Source organism: Astatotilapia calliptera, chromosome 14 (genome assembly GCF_900246225.1).
Source record: "Astatotilapia calliptera chromosome 14, fAstCal1.2, whole genome shotgun sequence".
NCBI lineage: Eukaryota > Metazoa > Chordata > Actinopteri > Cichliformes > Cichlidae > Astatotilapia > Astatotilapia calliptera.
The window spans coordinates 1,298,242-1,318,746 of NC_039315.1; the positions used below are offsets into that span (position 1 = coordinate 1,298,242).

Genomic DNA, 20,505 nt, shown 5'->3' on the forward strand with positions numbered 1-20,505 from the left:
GTACCTGCTAATAAGCTCCGCCTTCATGGACGGTCTGTTACTACAGTAACCTCAGCAACCACGTTATTGGTCACATGATGTCATCAGAAAAAATAAAAAAATAAAAAAGCTCCAACAGCACAAACAGACCAGCTCAGGTGAAGCCTAGCAACACGTAGCAGCTACAGCCACCTGTCAGTCAAAGAGGCCACGCCCCTAATAAGGCAAACTTTAAGCCTTAATATGATTTAAACAGCAGAGTTATAAAAGTGTTCTTGTTAAAGAGGAAATCATCCAGAGACCAAACAGTGTGTCTGTGGGGACTCACTGCTGCCTCTGCTGGATGTTGCAGGAACTGCAGCGTTTGGTAGCTGCACAATGGCGGAGGCCCAAGGTCAGAGCCGCTAAAATAACTGTCCTGTCAGAATCTGATCAGCTGACTGCATTGATTATCCGGTGCTATGACAACCCAGCCAGTGACAGCGGCTGGTGGCTTTGACACAACATACAGAAATGTCACTGAATCAGTTTATTGACATGTTACACATTATTTTCATCCTGCTGCATCAAGAAAACCAAAGTCACAGACAGAACATGAAGGAAAAGCACTAAAAGCAGATTCAGACCACTAATAAGAAAAGAAGAAAATAAAAATGCCAAAAACGGAGAGACCCGCTGAACTGCACACACAGAGCCACATGTGGTTTTTGGATCTTTAGGTAATAAAAACCAGACGTTTGTGTGGGAGCTCTGCGAGGCTCAGTGCTCGAGGCGGCCCAGGAACCGCAGGTTGAGAATCTTGAGCTGGTCGTCCAGCTCCATGCGCACGATGCCGTCGTCTCCGTCGATGCTCAGAAGGATCCCCGTGGCCTCGCGGTCCTCTCCGAGAATCACCTTCACCTGAAACGGGGCACAGCGAACGCAGCGTTGAGCCTCACACGCGCTCTAAACGAACGATCTGCAGACAGCTGGACGCCAGAAACCGCGACTGTGGTTCTTACCTTGTTGTTTTTGGTGGGCGTGACCGGCTCCAGGTGATCGCTGCTGACGCTCACCACCTTCTCAGACTCCTGCATGAACACCGAGCACATCCCTCCCTACACACACACACACACACACACACACACGCACACACACACACGCACACACACACACACACGCACACACACACACGCACACACACACACGCACACACACACACGCACACACACAACAATGAAAAATATTCAAAGGAGCTGCTTTAAAATCAATTTCAGACGTAAACAAAGACACTGAATCCGTTTCATCTCCACCGCCACTCACGAAGCTGCGCTCGGCTGTAATGGTTACTGCACGCCGGCCAATCAGAAGCCTCAGACGGCCTGACATCACAAAGGAGCTAAAGGTGCACATGTCTGTGCTCCTGTCCACACGTAAGCAGAGTTTGAGGCCAAAGCTGTCTGTGCGCTAAACGGTGAAATCCGTCAAACGCTTGAATGTTTCTGACTTTCGACAGTAACGGAGGCGTGTTCCTAAACACCGTGGGCGGGAGGCCAGAGGAACATCGCTGTCAGAGTTACTCAGAAATGATTCAGCTCCGCCTGTTGTGACAAACACGACTTCCTGAGTCAGGACTCGATATGGAACAGATTAACGCCTCCTGTGAAGAAACGCTTTCTTTTGTGTTTATAAAGGAGCATTTATGTTGATCCAGCGAGCCGCCATCCAACAGCAGCAGGAAGCAGGAAGCAGAACCAGATGGCTCTTAAGCTCTCGGCGAATTTGGAGACATTTCACAACTGTGATGCGGTTCTAAGCAGCAACATCTGCACGTCCCTAATAACACCTCAGATCGTTGTGTGCGAGAGCTGCGTCTCCGACTCCCAGAATAACATTTTTCACACATTTCACAACATTTTATGCTCGAGCGCAGCCAGATCTCCCAAAAAACATTTCTCAGTAATATCAGAGACTCGCAGGGAGCGAGGACGCCATCAGCGCTGCTGCGCGCCAAGTGTTCAGACTCACCGTGACGCTGCGGATGACCCCGGTCTGCCCCATCAGGTCCATGAACGAGTCCTTCACTCGGACCAGGATGTCTGTGGTCACCCAATCGCTGCCGCCCTGCTCGATGTTGGAGCCTGGGGTGTGAGGGTTGTAGCCTCCAGGAGAGGGCGCTCCGGGCGTCATGGGACTGTAGCCCACGGGACTCGGACTGGGACTCGCCTGTGCAGATGACATGACGCAGACTGAGAACAAATTTCAGAAAAATCTAGACCTCCACAAACAGAAAGGTCCTAAAGCAGGAGTGGGCAACTCCAGGCCTCGAGGGCCGGTGTCCTGCAGGTTTTAGGTCTCACCCTGAGTCAACACACCTGAATCACATGATTAGTTCATTACCAGGCCTCTGGAGAACGTTTAAAATCAGCTGTGTTGGATCGAGGACACATCTAAAACCTGTAGGACACCAGCCCTGAGGCCTGGAGTTGCCCGCCCTTCATCCAAACTCTGATTAACAAAAGAAATCTTAAAAAAAACATACAAAAAAAACCCAGAACACAAATATTCAGGGAAAGCCCGAGCAGCTCAGCGTCGTTGTCTACCTGGTAAGCCATGGGGGACGGCGTGGGGTGGTAGCTGGCTGGTGAGTGCGTATTCTGGTAGCCGACAGGTGAGGGCGCCACCTGGTGGTAGCTCTGAGGGCTGGGGCTGGGCTGGTAGGAGCCCTGAGGGGACGGGGCCGCATATGGAGAATACTGCTCTGTGTTATACCTGCACACAGAAACACAAATATACAAATCGAGAATCGAGGACCCAGATCAGCTATGTCGCTACGTCAGCTATGGAGGGGAGGGCGAGGGTGTGTTTCTGTGCCTTATACTCACATCGCGGGCGTGCCAGGTGTCTGAGGGTTGTACTGAGGGTTGACTTGTGGCGAGGGGACCTCGGGGTAACCCGGGGTCTGAGGGTTGGGGGTCGTCCCGTAGGCCTGAGGGGACGGAGAGGGTTCGTCATCGTAGCCGAAGTCGTAGTCTTCCTCATTTCTGAGAAGAAATAAATCACGTGTTAGACAGAAAGAAGAAAAAAAGAAGGGAACGCTGTGTTTACCGGTCACTGCGTCACCTGGACGGTGTGTTGGGGTTGCTGGGATCCCACGCTCCGCTCTGACCTGGAGTCCTGCTCCCATCATGCAGTGGGGTCTGAGATCCATAGTGGGGCGTACGGCTTCCTGTTAGGAGGCAAAAGATGCTGTGAGTTAGAGGCGAGAGCACTGTGCTGCTCACAGGTGAGGACAGCCACCTCTATGCTGATGACACAGTCATGACGCACGCCCACTCTACGGTCCAGTGTCAGCACCAGCTCCCCTTGTTTTAACGGGCACGTCGCATTTGGACGTAAGACGTACAAGTCGAAGCAACTTTATACGAGCACCAACAGTCAGCTGCGTTTAGCTTCAGACCCTCAGGTGACGAGTTAAAGGACCACCACCAGTTCAAACTAGAGGAGGTTACTGGTTAAACTTCAACTAAAGGCGGACCTCAGTTTAATCAGAGCCAGGCTCAGAGAAAAGTGAGGCGCTACTTTACAAACAATGAACTCATCCATTAATCATCAATATATTCACTGATGAACCAACAGCTCCGCCCACTGCTGTTCTTGCTCCCACCTGGTAACACAAACTGAATACTGATAACTAGGGATGGGTCCCGGTTCTGACATAAACAGTAGTAACCAGATCGAAAAGCAGCACACATTTCGGTGCTTTTTTTCCTGAGCTGTGATACACTTCTAGCCAATCATTTTACGTTTCCGAGGATAGTAGGCGGGGCCAGGTACGTACGTTCTTTTAGAGCAGAGCTACAGATTAAAAATGTCCAAAGCGAAGCGGTCAAAGTCTGGCTGCACTTCACAGCAAAAGATGCAAACTCAGCAGCAACAAGTGCTTTAAGCTGATACTGTGATACTGTCAAAGGAGGCAACACCTCGAATCCGATGAAACACCTGGCGACGCATAGCGGTTTTTTTTAAAGCCGAGAAATGCGCCGTATTTGATAGCTTGCTGCGAGACCTCACACCGTGCACATCTACTGCGGGTGTGGTGCCTGTTATCGGACCCGGAGTTAGCAACATCCCCAAAAACACGAAGAGGAGAGTCCTGGCCCCTAGCCCTGCCAGTGTAGCAGAAATGATGAGGATGATGATGCAGCAGCAGCCGTTCTTCTCTGCGTGAGTAGCTTCATGTTGTTCGTGTGTAATTTACGTTGAGTAGGCTAACCACGTTATTACATTAATGCACGTAAGGTGAACTAGCAAACATCATCATAGCTACATGCGGCTGTCTTCGTGTTTGATGGCAGATGCTCCCTTCACCCTGGACAAAAAGGCTAAAATGACCAAAGAAAAAGTGTAAAACAGCTGAACATGAGAGGTTTTTGGACAAAGTTTGTGTTTTTCCCATTGTTTAAGCACTGCTTCCAGCCAAGAGTGATACCATATATGCCCCATAGCTGCAGAAAAGGCTAACATTGTTATCTTTTTACAAAAAAACAGCTGAACATGAGAGGTTTTTGGACAAAGTTTGTGTTTTTCCCATTGATTAAGCACTGAGAGGTTTTTGGACCAATTTTGTGTTCTCCATTCTTTAAGCACCGTTTAAGCACCGGCACCGTTTCAAAAGTACCAGTTTGGCACCGGTATCAGATAAAACCTAAACGATACCCATCCCTAACGATAACACTGTAACACATCTGTTACAAAGAGAAGCAGAAATTCAATCGGAGGAACACAAACCCAAAAAACAAACACGTGCTTTTAGCAGATAGAGGACGACCAAACCGTGGCCTACCGTCGTGCAGCGGAGTCTGAGATCCATACATCGGTGTCCTGGAGCCGACGCCATACATGGGAGTCTGGGAGCCGTAAATGGGAGTACGTACATGGGTGGAGGTGAACCCACTGGGCCTCTTAGCTCCACCGCTGCAGAGAAGAAGGATCGGGGAGGGAATCATGAGCGTAAACAAACACAGCTGCTGTCAGCACGGAGAAAATGATTTCCTGTGTGTGTTAAGGACTCAGTGAAGATACGTACACGGTGGTTAATCGCTGTCGGTCCACAGAGATGGTCTGACAGGTGGAGTGCAGCTCCACCCTGGCCGTGGACTCGGTTGCATCCTTCACGACACCAATGTATCCTGGGGAAGGGAGGCAAAGCCATCAGCACCGACCCCCCCACCGGTCCCATCCTTCACACCGGTCCCCTCGGTCTTACCTTTGTAAGGACCCTGGGAGATACGGACCGTCTGACCAATCAGCTCGTTGTCTCTGCGTCCTCGGCCCCGCCCCATTCCTCCTCCGCCGCCTCCTCTCTGCTGAGCACCTGAAAGGCCACACCAGCACCTCCATCAGTCAGCGAATCATTTTGTTTCTTTCGCACCAGAGAAAGAAAAGCGCGCCGACTCGTCAGCATCAGTAACCTGATCACAGACAGTCGAACAGGTCGGTCTCTGCTTCCCTCAACATTTCTTCTAATCAGAGACAGAAAAAACAAAACGAACGGTCTCTGTTTTTGCACGTTCATCACAAAGACAAGTTTTAATTGCTTGTTTTCCTTCCATGACATTGAAACAGAGCCACACGCCTCCACGTTCCTGAAAAGTTCCTCTGGAAGTTATGAGATTAAAACATCTTTGACCCCCAGAGAGCTGGACGACCCCTCTGGCTCCAGACGGACGTGAAAAAACAAATGTGTCAGTAAACCGGAGGCGCCTCAGAGACGAGACGTCTGTGCACAGGAAGAACCGAGGTACGAATAAATCCCACCTGTCAGAGGTAAGCGAGAGACCTGCAACATCATCACGCCAAGTCTGGAAGTGCCTGGGAAATCCCCAAATCTTAATGTGATCGATCAAGAGATGATGACTCTTTCTATAAATCTGGTTCAGAAACAGTGACAGCGTTTGAAACGCTTCTGATTGTACAGGAAGAATGAATCTGGCTAAGCTGAACTAAGAACCTCCAATCAATCGCTCGCTCGATCGAAATCAGGGAATCTGGATGTCAGTGCGGCTGCGGTCGCAAACAAAGCCAGATATACGCTTTGTTCTCTCGAGTGAAAAACCTTCGGCTGACTTATTTTCATCCCCTCATCGTGTTTTCCAAAGAGCGGCACCCCCGTCGTTAAGCTGCTGTGTGTTTCCAGCACTCACCTCCTCCGCCGTGGTGCACGGGGCTGCTGATGCGAGGGCTCATCGGTGCGAATCCTCCCACTGTGAAGTTGGTCACGTCTCTGGGCTAAAACACACAAACAGTCAAATTGTTCAAGCTCGACATGCTACAAGAAATCTGACGAATCCTTTTCTCTGCTGCGCATGAAACGCTGGGCGAGTCGGTCCAGTGAAAGTGCGGCTCGCTCTGCAGAGGTCCAGGACGGCTCTGCTTTACACATTTGGAAGAGAACTGGCACCTCGAAGCCGTGTCGGCAGGCGCGCTCGGGGGATTGAATCGGTTTCATGAGGTGGGGAGACGGGTGCAGCGTCTCCGAGTGGCGTGAGGAAGCAAACCCGTCCACTACGACCCGACCCTCATCGTCAGAAAGAGGCCTGCTGCCACTGCTCTCATGCTGACAGACTCATTAAAGACAGGCTGAGCTTCCCAGCACATGGCAGTAATTCTTCCACATATTCACACGGAAAGCTTTTCCTGGGTTTGATATTGTTGATGAAGCCCCTCCACGTTTCACCCCCACAGCCCAAACACTGTTATACAACCCTGGACGCGCCTCAGAGCTGCTTCACACTCAAAACACATTTTTATTCAAGTTGCCAAGGACGACGCTGAGAAATGCTCTCAGTCCGGTTGCCCTGCAGCCACCGAGAGATCTCACACGGTTATGTGAGATATTAGAGGGCCTGGAAAAGCAGACGGTTTAATTTTCAGGCACAACAAAGAAGAAGCGAGCATGAGGTGCTGACCTTGGACCCGCCCGCCAGCACCAGGTGTCTGGTCTTGCAGACGAACATTCCTCCGTTCTCAACCAGCTTCTTACAGTGGAGGAAAGCGAAGCCTCGGAACAGGTGACGGATCTCGCCTTCCCGGCCCTGCAGGAGGAAACACGCGAGCGTTAAAGGCTTCTGCCCGCAGAGGAGTTCAGCTCTGACCCTCGAGCGGACAGCGACGCCGACAGCAGCCTCGCGTGAGTTCAAGTCTGCCATTAAACGTCACGTCGACAGAAATATTTAGCTGTGGGTGAAGTCGCGCTTACAGAATGCGGCCCGTCGATGACTTTGACGATGTCCTTCACGTGGATGCTGTTCTGCTCCGAGTCCAGCGCCACGGCGAAGCGGTTGTCCTTCCTGCGGTTCACCGCCTGGTGGCGCACGGTCATCACCTTCCCGTGCATGTTCAGCACCTGAAAGACAAAGAAGGCGTTTGTTAATCGTCGATCAACCGCCGCGCTTTCTGCGCTTCCCGGAGCGGACTATTACCTGGAATGTCTCCCTCTCCAGCCGAACAATAACGCCGACCGTCTGCGGGTCCAGCTGCACCAGCTCGCCCCATTCGTGCTGCCCGCCTACATCGACGCCGGACGCGGTCTCAGAGCAGAGCTGCAGGTCTCTGGGCAGCACTTTCAGCTGCAGACAGGAAGAGCGGATTTGTGATCACAGTCATGTTAGCATTTTATTAAAACGGTTTCATTCCCCACAGCGATAAGCCAGTGCTGGGCTGTCACCACACCACACTGTTATGACTACAGAGTCATTAAACGCCGTGTCACGACATCCAGCTTCAACTCGGCTCAACGCGCTTTTCCTTAGAAATCAGAGGACCGTGGGATCCAGGAGCTGGAGCCGGACTCCCAGCTGAAGGCTCTGCCTCCCATTCTCAGGAAGAACAAAGACGGGGTTGGATGGTTTAGTCTCTCCTTCGATTCAATGAGGAGAGCAAAGAGATTTGGTACCAACTCAGCAGCACATAAAGCATTCAGGGACCAGCGTTAGTCTGAACCCCGAAAACGAGAATCTGAGGTTCGTCCTCCAGCGGGTGAGCAGCCTCTCAGACTCCTGTGCCGGCGAGCAGTTTAAGGACTTCATGAGACACGACACACATGAAGAGTTCAAAGACAAAACTGTCAAAGCATCAGAACAAAATGAATCTCAGGAGGCGAGAGAGAAAACAAACAGAGTTATGATATCAAGTATTCACTGAGATCTCTCCAAATCCTCCCCACAGGGACTTTCCATGTGTTCAAGCTGTCAGTCGCAGGCTTGTTGCTTCCATAAAGAGACGCCTCTTCCAGTAAATCAGTGGGAGCTGCCAAACTGTTCTGTAGCAGCACGGAGCTGTCCCACTCTGCGCCTCAACTTTTCAAATCAAGCCCGAACCCTCATTTAACAACATCTGATTTTCCACTAGAGGACTCGAATGACCCGAGGCTTGGCAGAGGGGGACGGTGGAGGGTGAGGAACGGTGGGTGGAGACACTGCAAACCTCTTACCTCGTGCATGGTGAGGTCAGAGAACAGGATGACAAAGTTCTCCTCCACTCTGACGATGAGGCCGGTGTCGCCCTCGTATCGCCCGGCGATCACCTTCACGTGGTCGCCCATCCGGAAATATTTTCTCACCTCGTGAGCCGGGAACTCCAGAGGGTCCTGCACGGAGCACACACAGGACAGAGGGCAGGGCAACGGGAATATGTACAGTTACACCAGATAATGCTGCGTTACAGTAAGTCCCGCCCCCTCTACTCCTGTGCAATGAGGAGGCGTGGCTCTGAACGAATAACCAATCAAAAGGTTAAAGTTATGACTCCTGTGTCCTGTGTGCAGGATTGTGTGCGTACCTTCAGGTCCTCGTGCTTGGGCATGATGGTGATCTTGTTGCCGTCCACGCTGAGGATCTTTCCCTGCAGGTTGATCAGCTCGCCCTCACACACCTCCACGTTGTCGCCGGCCTGCAGGTTGTGCTCACGCTCCTTACCTGAGCGCACACACAGATTCAAACTGAAGCTTCGTCGTAAACACGAGTTCATGTTCTCCACGTAGCGGGTTATAAACCAACTGTTTAAGTTGAAAGAACAGGTGTCACCAACAGTAACAGTTCTGTTTAAATCCATGAAAACTGAACAACTGCAAGTAAAACTGGGACCCAGACATGAATTAATGACAGAGCTGATTAAAAACATCACGATTCGTTGTGCTGTAAAAACTGAGCTGCTGCTGGCTCAGCGGGCAGGAGAACGTCGTTTAGCAGCAGCGATTGTTTCTGTAACTTTATCCGTCTCGCTGTGCTTACGACAGGATCGGCCGACTGCGGTGAATTCGCCACAGCGGCTCCTTTTCAGCTGTGCTGCCGCGCTCAGGATCATCGTCCCGCTTTGGGACGTCCCACGCTGTAACCGTGGGCCCGACGGCCTCGCAGACAGCAGGTTTCACAGGACTGCAGATTTACAGAAAGACTCGTACCCGACTCTGTGACCACCTCCAGGTCGATTCCTTCCGGCTGGTCTTCAAACTTCTCCAGCTCTGACAGCGTGGGCTTCACTCCGTCTGTGATCTACAACAAACACGCCAAAATGACGTCACGATCGTTTTAACTTTGGATCAAAATCGGGGCATAAACTGTGGTAAAGAGCGAACATTAGCTTCTCCTCAGTTTAATTTCATTTATTATCTTGGCCAAAAATAAACCTCTCTAAGAAACGGCAGCTGTTTGTGTGAGGTTCAAAGAGCTCAGCTGTGCAGTGGTTAGGGGCTTGGCGGTCTTAAACAAACATGCTGCTGCCTCACACTGAGCTTCACAGAGGGAAAAATCACACATAACAGAGTGCTTCATGTAGACTTTGTGAGGACGAGGAGTGAGATCTGCAGTGAGCATGTTTCAAGCTGTTTGCATATAAAGTTTGGACTGTGCATCACTGCAGCAGGCGGACTGGCCCGTTTCCTCTGCAACTCTCACTCTCTCATTTAAACGAGCTCCAGGTTCACAGTAACAGTGAGTCTGTGAAGAGTCTTCCTCACCACAGCGGACATGGCGAAGCTCTTGAAGAGGAATCCTTTGCGGCTGTAACGGTTTCCCTCAAAGATCATGAAGTCTCCGTCATGGCTGACCTCTCCTCCCAGAGACCTGAGGAGTGAAAACCACAGAGTGTCATCACGCTGCTGCCTCAGCGAGGAACCCCAGCATGCTCGAGGCCGGACAGGCCGTTACCTGATCTTCTCAGCATCAAACAGCCTCTGTGGAGGCCTCTTGAACTTCTTCCTCTTGGCAAACCAGTCTTTCTGTAACACACACACACACACACACACACAGTTACGCATCAGAGCAGCGACTCGAGTGGAGAAAAGACCTTCGAGTTTGACCTACCAGGCTCATCTTGGCCTTTATGCGGTCCAGGTCTATCCGAGGGATCATCTTCAGGGAGATGGTGTTCTGGCTCGGCTCCACGTAGTCCACCTGGAGAACAGAGACGTGACGTTTACGCTCACGGAGCAGCTTACGTTCCTCCGCTCTCGAGCTTAAACTTTAGCTTTTGTTTCTCAGGAAGTGGGGAAGAGGTGCTGGTTAGCCACGTGACCGTAAGCAGCTGTTTACCAGCTTCAGCCACACATGGCTCCGAGTTCACACAGCGATCATTTTACGGCTGAACGAAGTGGAATTTTATCAGAGGACGTGTTTGTGAGAGGAATCGGGAGGTGAAGGGAAGCAGACTGGAAAACGGCTGGAGGGTAAAGCCTTGTTTGCTTGGCACAGCGGAGCAGCTGTAACTGTGGTGATGGGGAACAGTAAACAGCTCCGCCCTTTCTCAATTCTCAAGTACGGACTCGTGATTTGTACACATCCGGGAATTTTTCGCGTTCTCGGCTTGATGCGTACTTTGAATTGGAACAGTACTTTGTCTCCGACTGATGACGTATCACGAGTACACGAGAATGCACAAGTATGCGTATTGAGACAGGCCCCTCCTCCTGCTGGGCTGAAGCTGGCACCCTGGAACATGTGACCTTTAACCCCCAGGAGAGCGCTCGGACTACGTAAACATCGGTAAACATGATTTGAAATCTGACGAGTGAAAACGCCCCCCCCCCTCTGAGCACCTGAGCGATGTCGTCCTTGTACAGGCCCCGCTTCAGCCTGACCCACGACTTGGGCTTCAGGTTGGTGACCTCCTTGACGACCTTCAGCACGTCCGTCATCTCCTTGATGGGGACCATCTGCTGGTTCCAGAAGCCCATCCTCAGGTTGCCGATGCCCTCGATGGCGGCCTTGACGTGCGTCTGCTTGTACGACTCCACGTAGATGTAGCCCTTCACGTGATCCGGGGCCACCACGGACTTGATCTGCAGAGGCTGCGGGTGGAGGAGAGGAAGATCAGCAGGTCAAAACCCAAACTAGGAAAATCAGCTGCGACCTTTGACCTCAGAAACTTTGTGTCATTGGTTATTTCTCTCTAAGCGAGGATCCATTCAGGTCACCGGTTCTTTTTGTTGTAGATGTAATAAAAACTTGGGCCTGTATCAGGTTAAAACCCTCCGTCCTGCTGTCCTGCATCAGCAGCGCAGAGAAAACTTCCAGCCAATCAGAGGCGAGTTCTTACCGTGTCAGTGAACTGGTAGGCGATGAACTTCCTCATCAGTGCGATGGCGGTCGCCCTCTCCTCTCCGATCTGCAGAGACAGGAAGCATCATAAAGGTGTGCATCCTCCCGGTGTGTGTGTGTGTGTGTGTGTGTGTGTGTGTGTACCTTGCACTTGACTGTCCACAGGTTGGGGTCCCTGATGGGGACAAACACACATTAAACCACTGTAATAATGTCAGCGAAGTCTGGAAGCTGATTGGTGGATCAGTGTTTACATACTTGACTCCAGGAAGAAGCTGCTGCTGGGTGATGTCATCGGAAAGCTCCTCGGACCCTCCAGAGTAACTGCGCACCACAGAAGAAGAAAAAGCAACAGTTTTGGTGGTCTGTCACAGTCTGTGTGGGAAACAGTTCGTCCAGCTCGCCATCGCGCGACTAAGAATCATGTGACGTCATTAAAGAATCATGTGACGTCATTAAAGTAACCGACGCTGGCAGCTCAGCGTGTTGTGGTGTCTGAGGCAGAGGAGCCCAACCTGCAGGAGGAAGGACAAAGGTACTCACTGCTCCCCTCCGGACGACTTGGCGTACTTCCTCATGTAGTACTCGCCCAGCGCCTCCTCCCTGGAGTCTCTGCAACACAAAGACAAACTCAATGTTCACGTGTGAGCTGTGAAGTGTGCCGTCAAACTGAAGCTGAGAATCTCAGTGACACGTTATTCTGTTTAAAAACGCAGGCCGGGAAAAATTCCTCTTTTGTGTTTTCAGCTGGTCTGGTTGGACGGCGCTTTTAAATAATAGCTAGCTTTTATTTTACTTGAAAGGATAAAGGTTTCAGCTGAATGGAGCTGTGCAGGGTAAATCATTCCCTGTATGAAGACGGGGCTCAGTACAAAGTAAACCACAGAGTCTGCGTGTTACCTGCAGTGAATGGCGGACGGCCACGCCCCCAATCAGACCGAACAGGGGAGTGACCTCTCCCACAGGCTGAGAGTTTCCCATCAGCAGATGGTAAATGGTAAATGTATTTCTATAGCGCTTTACTAGTCCCTAAGGACCCCAAAGCGCTTTACACAACCAGTCCTCCACCCATTCACACACACATTCACACACTGGTGATGGCAGCTACATTGTAGCCACAGCCACCCTGGGGCGCACTGACAGAGGCGAGGCTGCCGTACACTGGCGCCACCGGGCCCTCTGACCACCACCAGTAGGCAACGGGTGAAGTGTCTTGCCCAAGGACACAACGACCGAGACTGTCCAAGCCGGGGTTCGAACCGGCAACCTTCCGATTACAAGGCGAACTCCCAACTCTTTCGCCCCAGATCAAACTGTGGCTTTCAGTCCATTCCTAATAAAAACCCTCCGACTTTTATTTTGGCGGTCAAAAACAAAAGCTTTACCTCCAGAGGTTCTGCAGCCGCCGGGATCCAGAGTGATCCTCATCCAGAACCACGTGGTCGATGTTTGACACTGAAGGCGAGAAGAGACGGTTTGTTTCCAGTCCAGTGAACTGAAGCGTATTCGACAGTTATGACATGAAAAACTTACCTTCAGCCTCCTCTGCTCAGGACCGCCCGGAGAGGAAGAGGAGTGAAAAAGGAGACGGAGGGGGAGGAAGGACAGGAGACAAACCCAAAAGGAAGGGAGAAAGTGTGAGGAGCCAAAAGACAGTGAGTCAGGAAACAGCAACACAAAGCATGATGGGAAAAATACACAAACAACAACACTGTGATTATCGGTGACGTGCAGCACGGGGGAGCATGGAGACGTGATGTGGTTCAGGAGGAAGTACAGCAGAAACACAGCGCCGCTGTCAGCCAATCACATCAGGCGCGAAGGTACCCGCTCACCCAGTCTCGTTTAAATAAAGTTAGAAACAAGCAGCGGGGTCGACTCGAGCATCCGCGGTGAAGTGACGTCACCTCGCTCAGATCAGAGAGGCGAGCGCACGGTACGACCCGTTTAAGCTAGCCGTGGCGCTCACTGCCGCTAACCGCAGGGTTGGGCCCAAAACACGGGTTTACGGCCGACTCTGAGACGTCAGCGTCACCGAAGGAGCTCACAGATCAGAGTCGTTGGTTGTGATGATGTCACAGCTGGGTCACGTGTCAGCCAATGCAGTGGCGCTAAGCTAAGGTCAACACGACGGCGTAAACATCCTGCATCTACATATCGGTTACCCGGGCAACCGGCACAACGGCTTTGCTTTAGACGCAGCTTTTTGCTTCGATTCTGTTTCTACTGTACATCCACCTTCAGCAAAGCTACACCACCATTATCATCATCAGCATCATCACAAAAGCTCCACCCACATTGGTTAGTGTGTAAACTGAAATCATGGCAGCTCCGTCAGGTAGCAGGTTCAGGCAAATGGTCACACTTGGTTCTCTGAGAGCCGTCTTAGGTTCAAACATCAATTTAAAGAGTTTCTACTTTCTTTAATCTGCTGTTTGGCGTTTTTTGCTCAACGAGCCAGTCATGGATTTGCCCTCGGTGCTTCCTCGCGTTACGCCACACACTCACGAATGCAGCAATGCTGAGATGAGGTGTGGGGGTGGGGTTAATACACTCAGGGACGTGGATTTAATCAAATGGATGGGGCTGGAATCCTATTTACAGCATGGGCATCGATGGAAAACATCAGAGCGTCGGGAGCAGATTTACCGTTAACTGGAGGCCGCATGCACGACAGAGGAGCCGGCAAGACAGAGAGAGCAGAGTCAGAAAACAGCCTGCACACATGGACATCACACTGTAAGAGCGCCACTTCCTACTGACACATGTGAGGGTCCTGCCCGTGGTTCGGTTCGTGTTGACGCGAGTACTGACAAAGTTCTGGACGGATCTGCGCCCCGAATAAGAAGCGGCTCAATGTTTCCCACCGCATCCTCACAGACACAGTAATCAGGAAACGTTTTGATGTCATCGGCGTTCTTCCAGGTTCTACACATCCAGGGCCCTTCATCAACACTGGATCAATCTGACTTTCCTTCTCCTTCACTCAGCACACGGCTGCTGTGACGACGGACGTCTGACGTGAAACAGCGAGTGTGAGGAAAAAGCTGCTCGTTAGCGACGAGCCATTTCGGCAGCCGATAGCTGGAAAAAAACGATTAACGACCTCGGCGGCCAGCAGCCGACCGGCACGACTGGTCCGCCTCAGCTTTGGTGATTCGAACTCTGGTATAAAAAGTCATGCGGATTGGACCACACGTGGCGGGTCGAGTGCGGCCCGCAGCGCTCTGTAAGCCCTGAAAAATCTGATCAAACATCCAGCTGCTCCTGGGTCTGTTCCTCTGCATCGCACACATTAAACTGAAATGATGACACGTCACATGATCCGAGGCTGACAGCTGATTGGAGAACAAACACAGATTTGGTCTTTGGGCGTACATTTGGTTTGGTTGCTGTTTTTAAACAAGCTTAAAGGACTTTTCCAGTAAAACAGTGATGGTCGAGAAATATGGAGCCAATTTTCAGCGAGCGTCTCTCTGGTGAACAGACCAGGATAAATATTTAAGGAGTTGATTGTGGTGTTTCTGCACATTTCAGCTCATTAACTGCAGATCACACGCTCGCTGTTTTCCTGCTGAGTGTTGCCACATGTTTGGCTTTCTTCATCCAGCTAATGTGCAACTTTGTTTCTCTCCTGCTGGTTACTGCAAACTGCCCAGGAGTCACACTGTGGGCCTGACGTGACCGTTGTCACTAGAAGCCTTAATTTGTGTTGAACTGGGGGGGGGGCCTGGGGCTGCAGGCCCGAGCGTTCGCAGCTCCTCGGTTAAAACTTCGGTCGACGGGGAAGAAGGACTCACACTAACTTAACCCAGAGCTTCACGGGAGAGCGGACAATCACCGCAAACAACCGCTGCCAGCAGCTTGCAATGATCCGAGTCGGCGACACGAATGTTGGCAGTGGGCACTGCTTCTATTCTGCTTCTACTCCTGGATCGGGTGAGGGCCGCTCAGCACCTCCGTCTTGGTGCAGCTAAACTGTCGTCCTGCACCGACCACGCCGTGGAGCAATTTCTGAATCTGCTCCACGTCTCGGAGGCTCGGGCTGGAGTTAATTTGATGTTCTGTGTAGACGGCAACAGATTTGTGATTTTCAGCTATTTGCTCGTGGAGGTTCACGTAACTGCCAACCTGTTCCGCTCAGTCACAAACACACCGCAGCTCACTGCCATTTTAGCGCCGCCCTGATGCACTGAAGTCGCTTTGAAGACGGGCTACGACTAACGCGGGCCTCGTCCCGCTCCTCAAAGCAGCGACATCACAATAGTTTTGGTTGTGAACACCGATCAGACTCTTTGAACGTCAGTGTGCGAAACACGGACTTTAATAAGAACCGGCAGAAAAACAAAAGCGATGCGTCCGGAGGCGGGATGGCGACGGCTCCCCGGCTCAATCACAAACGTGAAATGAGCTGAGGTTACACCTCAGCAGGTGTGCTGTCAGCAGACTGGGATCGTGTAGCACGTTCAGTAATCTGTTCACTAGTTTAATGGATGAAACCAGTTTGTGCAACGTGATTAAACAGACACGATCCGTCAGTCGGAGCCTCGGGATCGAGTCTGGAGTTTAGAATCAATCTCATGCTGCAGGATTCCTAACAGCTCTCATCTTCACTTTCTTACCTTTCTCCAAAATATCCTCGGCTCCGTCCTCCCACTGATCCTCGTCCTCGTACTCATCGTCCACATCTGGACAGACAAACACAGGGTCAGACGTGCATCATCATCACGAGGAGTCTGAGAGATCGTCGTCTGTTCACACCAGCTTCATCCAGGATGAACCCTCCGTGTCTCGGCTTCTTCCTCGGACGGTCGTCGTCGTCATCCTCCTCCTCTTCCTCGTCGTACTCCTCCTCATCCTCCAGGTCCTCCCCCTCCTCATCCGCTACCTTGTCACTGCCCACTGGGCTGCCCGTCTCCTCCTGGTGACACAACAACAAAAGCAGATGAAAATTAATCTCCTGCATCCCCTCTGGTCCCGCTGCGAGAGTCCGCTGCTTCTCCGCTTCTTCTGTTTTTCCAGGGATGGTTTATAAACACAGCCTCAGAGATCTGAGCCTCATCTGAGAACAGACCCTGCAAATTATTTTTTCACTCAGAAATTTGGTGCCATAAAGGCTGTTGGCCTATCGTCAGTCAAACGCATCTCTGATGAATAAATAAGTCAAATTTCCCGTCAGAGGGAGAAACTGCAATGACATTTGTATAGTAACATTTGCACATCCTTTACTTATCTGGGTAAAAAGTCTCATGAACGCTCAAGAGTTATATTCTAGAGTTTTGTCGAAGACGGCAGCTTTTACAGGAACATCACACACAAACGGGACATTTAATTTTACATTAAAATAAAAAGTCTTCGGTCATCAGTCTGACAGCATTTGCTTTTAAAGCAGTTGTACCGAAGTGTTCGAGCCCAAAGGCACAAACAGCAGGTAAGTATTTTAAAAAGCAGAATCAAAACACGGCGGTGGTGATGTCACTCAACTCCCTTTCCTGATGCTCTATAAAAACATTGCTTGTGGTAAGTCCAGTGTCTCCTTTATTTATCAGAAATGTTCTCTTTTAGTTCGAGTGGGTGTAAAGTACCTGTGGTCTGGTGCCACGCAGGGATTTTTCAAACCGTCACAGGTGTTACTTTCATTTTGAGTAAGAGCAGAGCCGTTACTGTGGGTGACACCACAGATGCCCGAGGGCAGAAAACCTTTATCAACAGTTATTTTACATTAAATATGAACATTTAATCCAAAGAATTCTACGTTTTTGGTCATTATTAACCCTCCTTTGGTCCGGTAGGAGGATCGTGACTCTTTGTGTCACTGGTGTTTTTGTGTGTTTCATATTTAACACCCTATTGTAGCAAAAACAGCTTCAAAAACATCACACGATCACACTTAACACACCAGCGTGAAAACAATAAAAGATCAGCTCCTGATTTGCTGCATTACATGTATTATTTTGCTGTGACTCAGGAAATAATAGTTCATAAAAGCCTTTAAAAATGCCACAGGAGTAACACCGGTGCCAAAAACACCAAAGCTCTTTAAGTCAATGTACAAAAAAGACTTTTTAAAAACATTAACCTCTGATTTATGTGAAGCCAACAAGTGACCACGTTATTAATACTCCATCTGTAGAATGAGCCCCAACATCTGAAGAGGACTGCGTGGATTATAACGTGGGCACAGAGGAGGTACAATAACTCACAGTCATAAAGTTACTTATAAAACTGGTTATTTACTCTATTTTATAGATAGTCCCGCCATAAATCCAGTCGACTGCAGCAAATTTACCGGATCAAATAAGACCAGTAGACAGAAGACACACATACACACACGACCGGGTTTGTTCCCATAAAGTTTCTTAGCTTTTTATTATAAATTGTGCCGTTTTTATGCAGGTCTGACTGCGTTCTTCCTCGGTATCCTGCCGCACATGTCGCAGCTGCGCTCTCCTCTCTGTTTACCTCCTGTTAGCACACGTAGCTTGCCGGCTAGCTCACCTCATTCTCCTCCACTTCCTCGGCCTCTCCATCGCTGCTGCGCTCGCTCTGGTTGTCGGAGAAGTCGCTGTCCTCGCTGTCGGACATCTCGTCTCTGCGGACAGAAGCACTTTCAGCAACGGAAAAATTCACAAAGCAGCTCGGTGAAGCTTGAATCGAAGTCCGGCTGCGCGGCCACAACAACCAGAAGGGCCCAGCAGGAGAGGCTAATGCATAGCACAGAGGCAGGGTCCAATAACCCCGTCAGCAGCTGCAGTCAGAGCTTAAATAACGAGCTCTGCGGGTCTTCCTTACCTGCTTCAACCAGAGGGAGCCGGTTTAATCCAGATCTTTGATGAATAAATATGAATATAAGCTTATTTCTGCCTCTCTGGTGATTCTTTGCGTATTCTCGGGGAACAGCGAGATTTCGGAAAGCTGCTCAAAAACTCTCGCGGGGTTTTGCACAATGGGTAGGTAAACGATGACGAGGTGCCACTCCGCCATGTTTTGAGAACACGTTTGTTTCTTCAATTTATCAAACGTCTAAAGTAAAAAAACACACAGATAAATCATAAATATCAAAAAGTATACGTATATGTACATAAAAGTAAATTAACCAACACATATATCTTTAAGTTTTTCAGTTTAGAGACTAAGCTGTTTTATTAGAGAAAAGGCATAAAAAATATTTATTAAAAATAATTAAATAAATAAAAACTACAAAAAAGCAACACAAATTGTTAGAAATCATTTTGACAAATGAAGAGGACATGAATTTAAACTTGCTACAAAGAAAAACGGAAGAGGAAAAATACAACTACATACTATATATGATTGTTATTTGCCACAAATGATTATGGCAGCCTTAAAGGTACATTTTAGTAAATAGATCAACATTTAAAATATTTCCATTATTTAACTATGTATTTTTTAAAAACACTTCGGGTTCGTAATTTCTCCTCAGAGTGAATACCTCTTTTGTACAAATCTTTGTTACGTCCTCACGCAGGTACGCCGTTTTCTCCAAACCAGCCAATCACATGGCGCACTCCAAGGAGAGCCACAGTGCGCATGTCGTTGTCGCTGACCGGGTTGGAACGGCAGGTAGGTCCTCCAGGTTTCGCTCCTCTGTCGTTTCTGAGCCGAGCGGTGTTTTTTCCCGGAGATGAACAGCGTGGGGGAGGCCTGTACCGAGCTGAAGCGGGAGTACGACACCTGCTTCAACCGCTGGTTTGCCGAGAAGTTCCTGAAGGGCGACCGGAGCGGCGACCCGTGCACGGAGAGCTTCCGGAAGTACCAGCGCTGCGTGCAGGCGGCCATCAAGGAGAAGGAGATCCCCATCGACGGCGTGGACTTCATGGGGCCCAACAAGGACAAGCCTGAGAGCTGATGGAGGGCTGCTGGGGAAATCCTACAAATGTACGCCACACTGAGCGGGGTCCACGAGGCCCACCGAGCATGCGCAGGAGCGGACAAGCTGCTGTCTCTGGGGTTAGAGGGTGAAGCGGCCCCTGAAAGAGCCGTCTCGTTAATTTTAAGCTTTTCTCTTTTACCGCACAGCTCTGTTCGGACTTCGTTTCTCAGCAGAGACACTTACCGCCCAGTTTTCCTCCAGAGGGCCCAGAGAGCTGCTGTCAGCCCTGAAACTGAGCTAAAACTGTCTGAATCCAATTACTAACCAGCTAAAGCTCCTCCATGACGGCCTGTGTGCGCGTTATGAAGCGGTGGCAGCCTGTAGCTATAAATAGCTCTAAATAAGATGTGATGCTGAAAACTCTTCCGACTGATGTCATGTGTGCAAAACTCAATCTTGCATTGTACGAATGAATTAAAGGGAGCTCGGTGTTGGAGCAGGACACGTGCACATGGTGTGTTTTTACTCTCTCACGGGTCGACGTCTCTCTTTATGTTTCTGCAGGTTTTTCTTGATCATTCGGAGTATTTTCAGTGTTGAGAGCAGTTCTGTCTCATATTCTTGCATTTCAGCGACAGACGTTAAACACGACCAGAGTTCTGAATCGGCTCCTGCTTTGCACTGAAAGCGCTTCGTTCGCTCACATCCCGGTGGCGCTTAGACGTATCAAACCCCTGCCTGGTCCTGGGCTCGGTTTGTGAGGGGTGTACGACGGAGGGAGCTTAATGAGCTCATGAGGCAGAGTCAATGTTTTCAGTGCCCTGAAGGTGGCGCTATTTTCACCATGACAAATGCTTAGAGTTTGAGCTTAAAGTCAGCTGGGAGCACCACACCGACTGCATGCATCCAGCCAGTAACACCAGTAAATGAATGCAGCTGTCCAAACAGGTCATCTGCTGCCAAGATTCAGACTGATGCTACTAGAACACAAGAAAATGAATCAGTTTCATCTGCAGGCTGTTAATCAAGAAGAAGACTCGCTCATTAATTTCACTTTGGCTCGTCGGGCAACAAACTAGAATAGTTTACGTTGAGGCCGCGGGACAGAGAGCGTTA

At 50.1% G+C, this 20,505-nt stretch overlaps 2 protein-coding genes across 3 annotated transcripts; one reads left to right on the top strand and one right to left on the bottom strand.

Moving 5' to 3' along the window:
* Positions 1–493: 493 nt before the first annotated feature.
* supt5h (SPT5 homolog, DSIF elongation factor subunit) lies at positions 494–18,574 on the bottom strand. 2 transcript variants are annotated; one of them, XM_026191713.1, is made up of 31 exons: positions 18,348–18,574; positions 18,054–18,147; positions 16,317–16,476; positions 16,178–16,243; positions 14,205–14,210; positions 13,089–13,100; positions 12,941–13,010; positions 12,099–12,167; positions 11,814–11,879; positions 11,700–11,730; positions 11,554–11,622; positions 11,054–11,305; positions 10,323–10,412; positions 10,167–10,237; positions 9,977–10,082; positions 9,422–9,512; positions 8,800–8,936; positions 8,453–8,608; positions 7,443–7,589; positions 7,220–7,366; positions 6,930–7,055; positions 6,165–6,249; positions 5,228–5,335; positions 5,048–5,150; positions 4,805–4,935; positions 3,082–3,187; positions 2,844–3,002; positions 2,562–2,730; positions 1,987–2,184; positions 981–1,076; positions 494–879 (listed from the first exon to the last, which is right to left on the bottom strand). In XM_026191713.1, exons 2-31 carry the CDS (start codon positions 18,138–18,140, stop codon positions 739–741), a joined length of 3,255 nt encoding a protein of 1,084 aa, XP_026047498.1. In that variant the 5' UTR covers positions 18,141–18,147; positions 18,348–18,574; the 3' UTR covers positions 494–738. The 2 variants fall into 2 exon arrangements, with proteins under 2 accessions (XP_026047498.1, XP_026047499.1); XM_026191714.1 differs by lacking the exon at positions 14,205–14,210.
* A 474-nt stretch (positions 18,575–19,048) lies between these two features.
* triap1 (TP53 regulated inhibitor of apoptosis 1) lies at positions 19,049–19,899 on the top strand. The gene has a single exon (XM_026191719.1). It carries the CDS (start codon positions 19,201–19,203, stop codon positions 19,423–19,425), a length of 225 nt encoding a protein of 74 aa, XP_026047504.1. The 5' UTR covers positions 19,049–19,200; the 3' UTR covers positions 19,426–19,899.
* Positions 19,900–20,505: the final 606 nt, after the last annotated feature.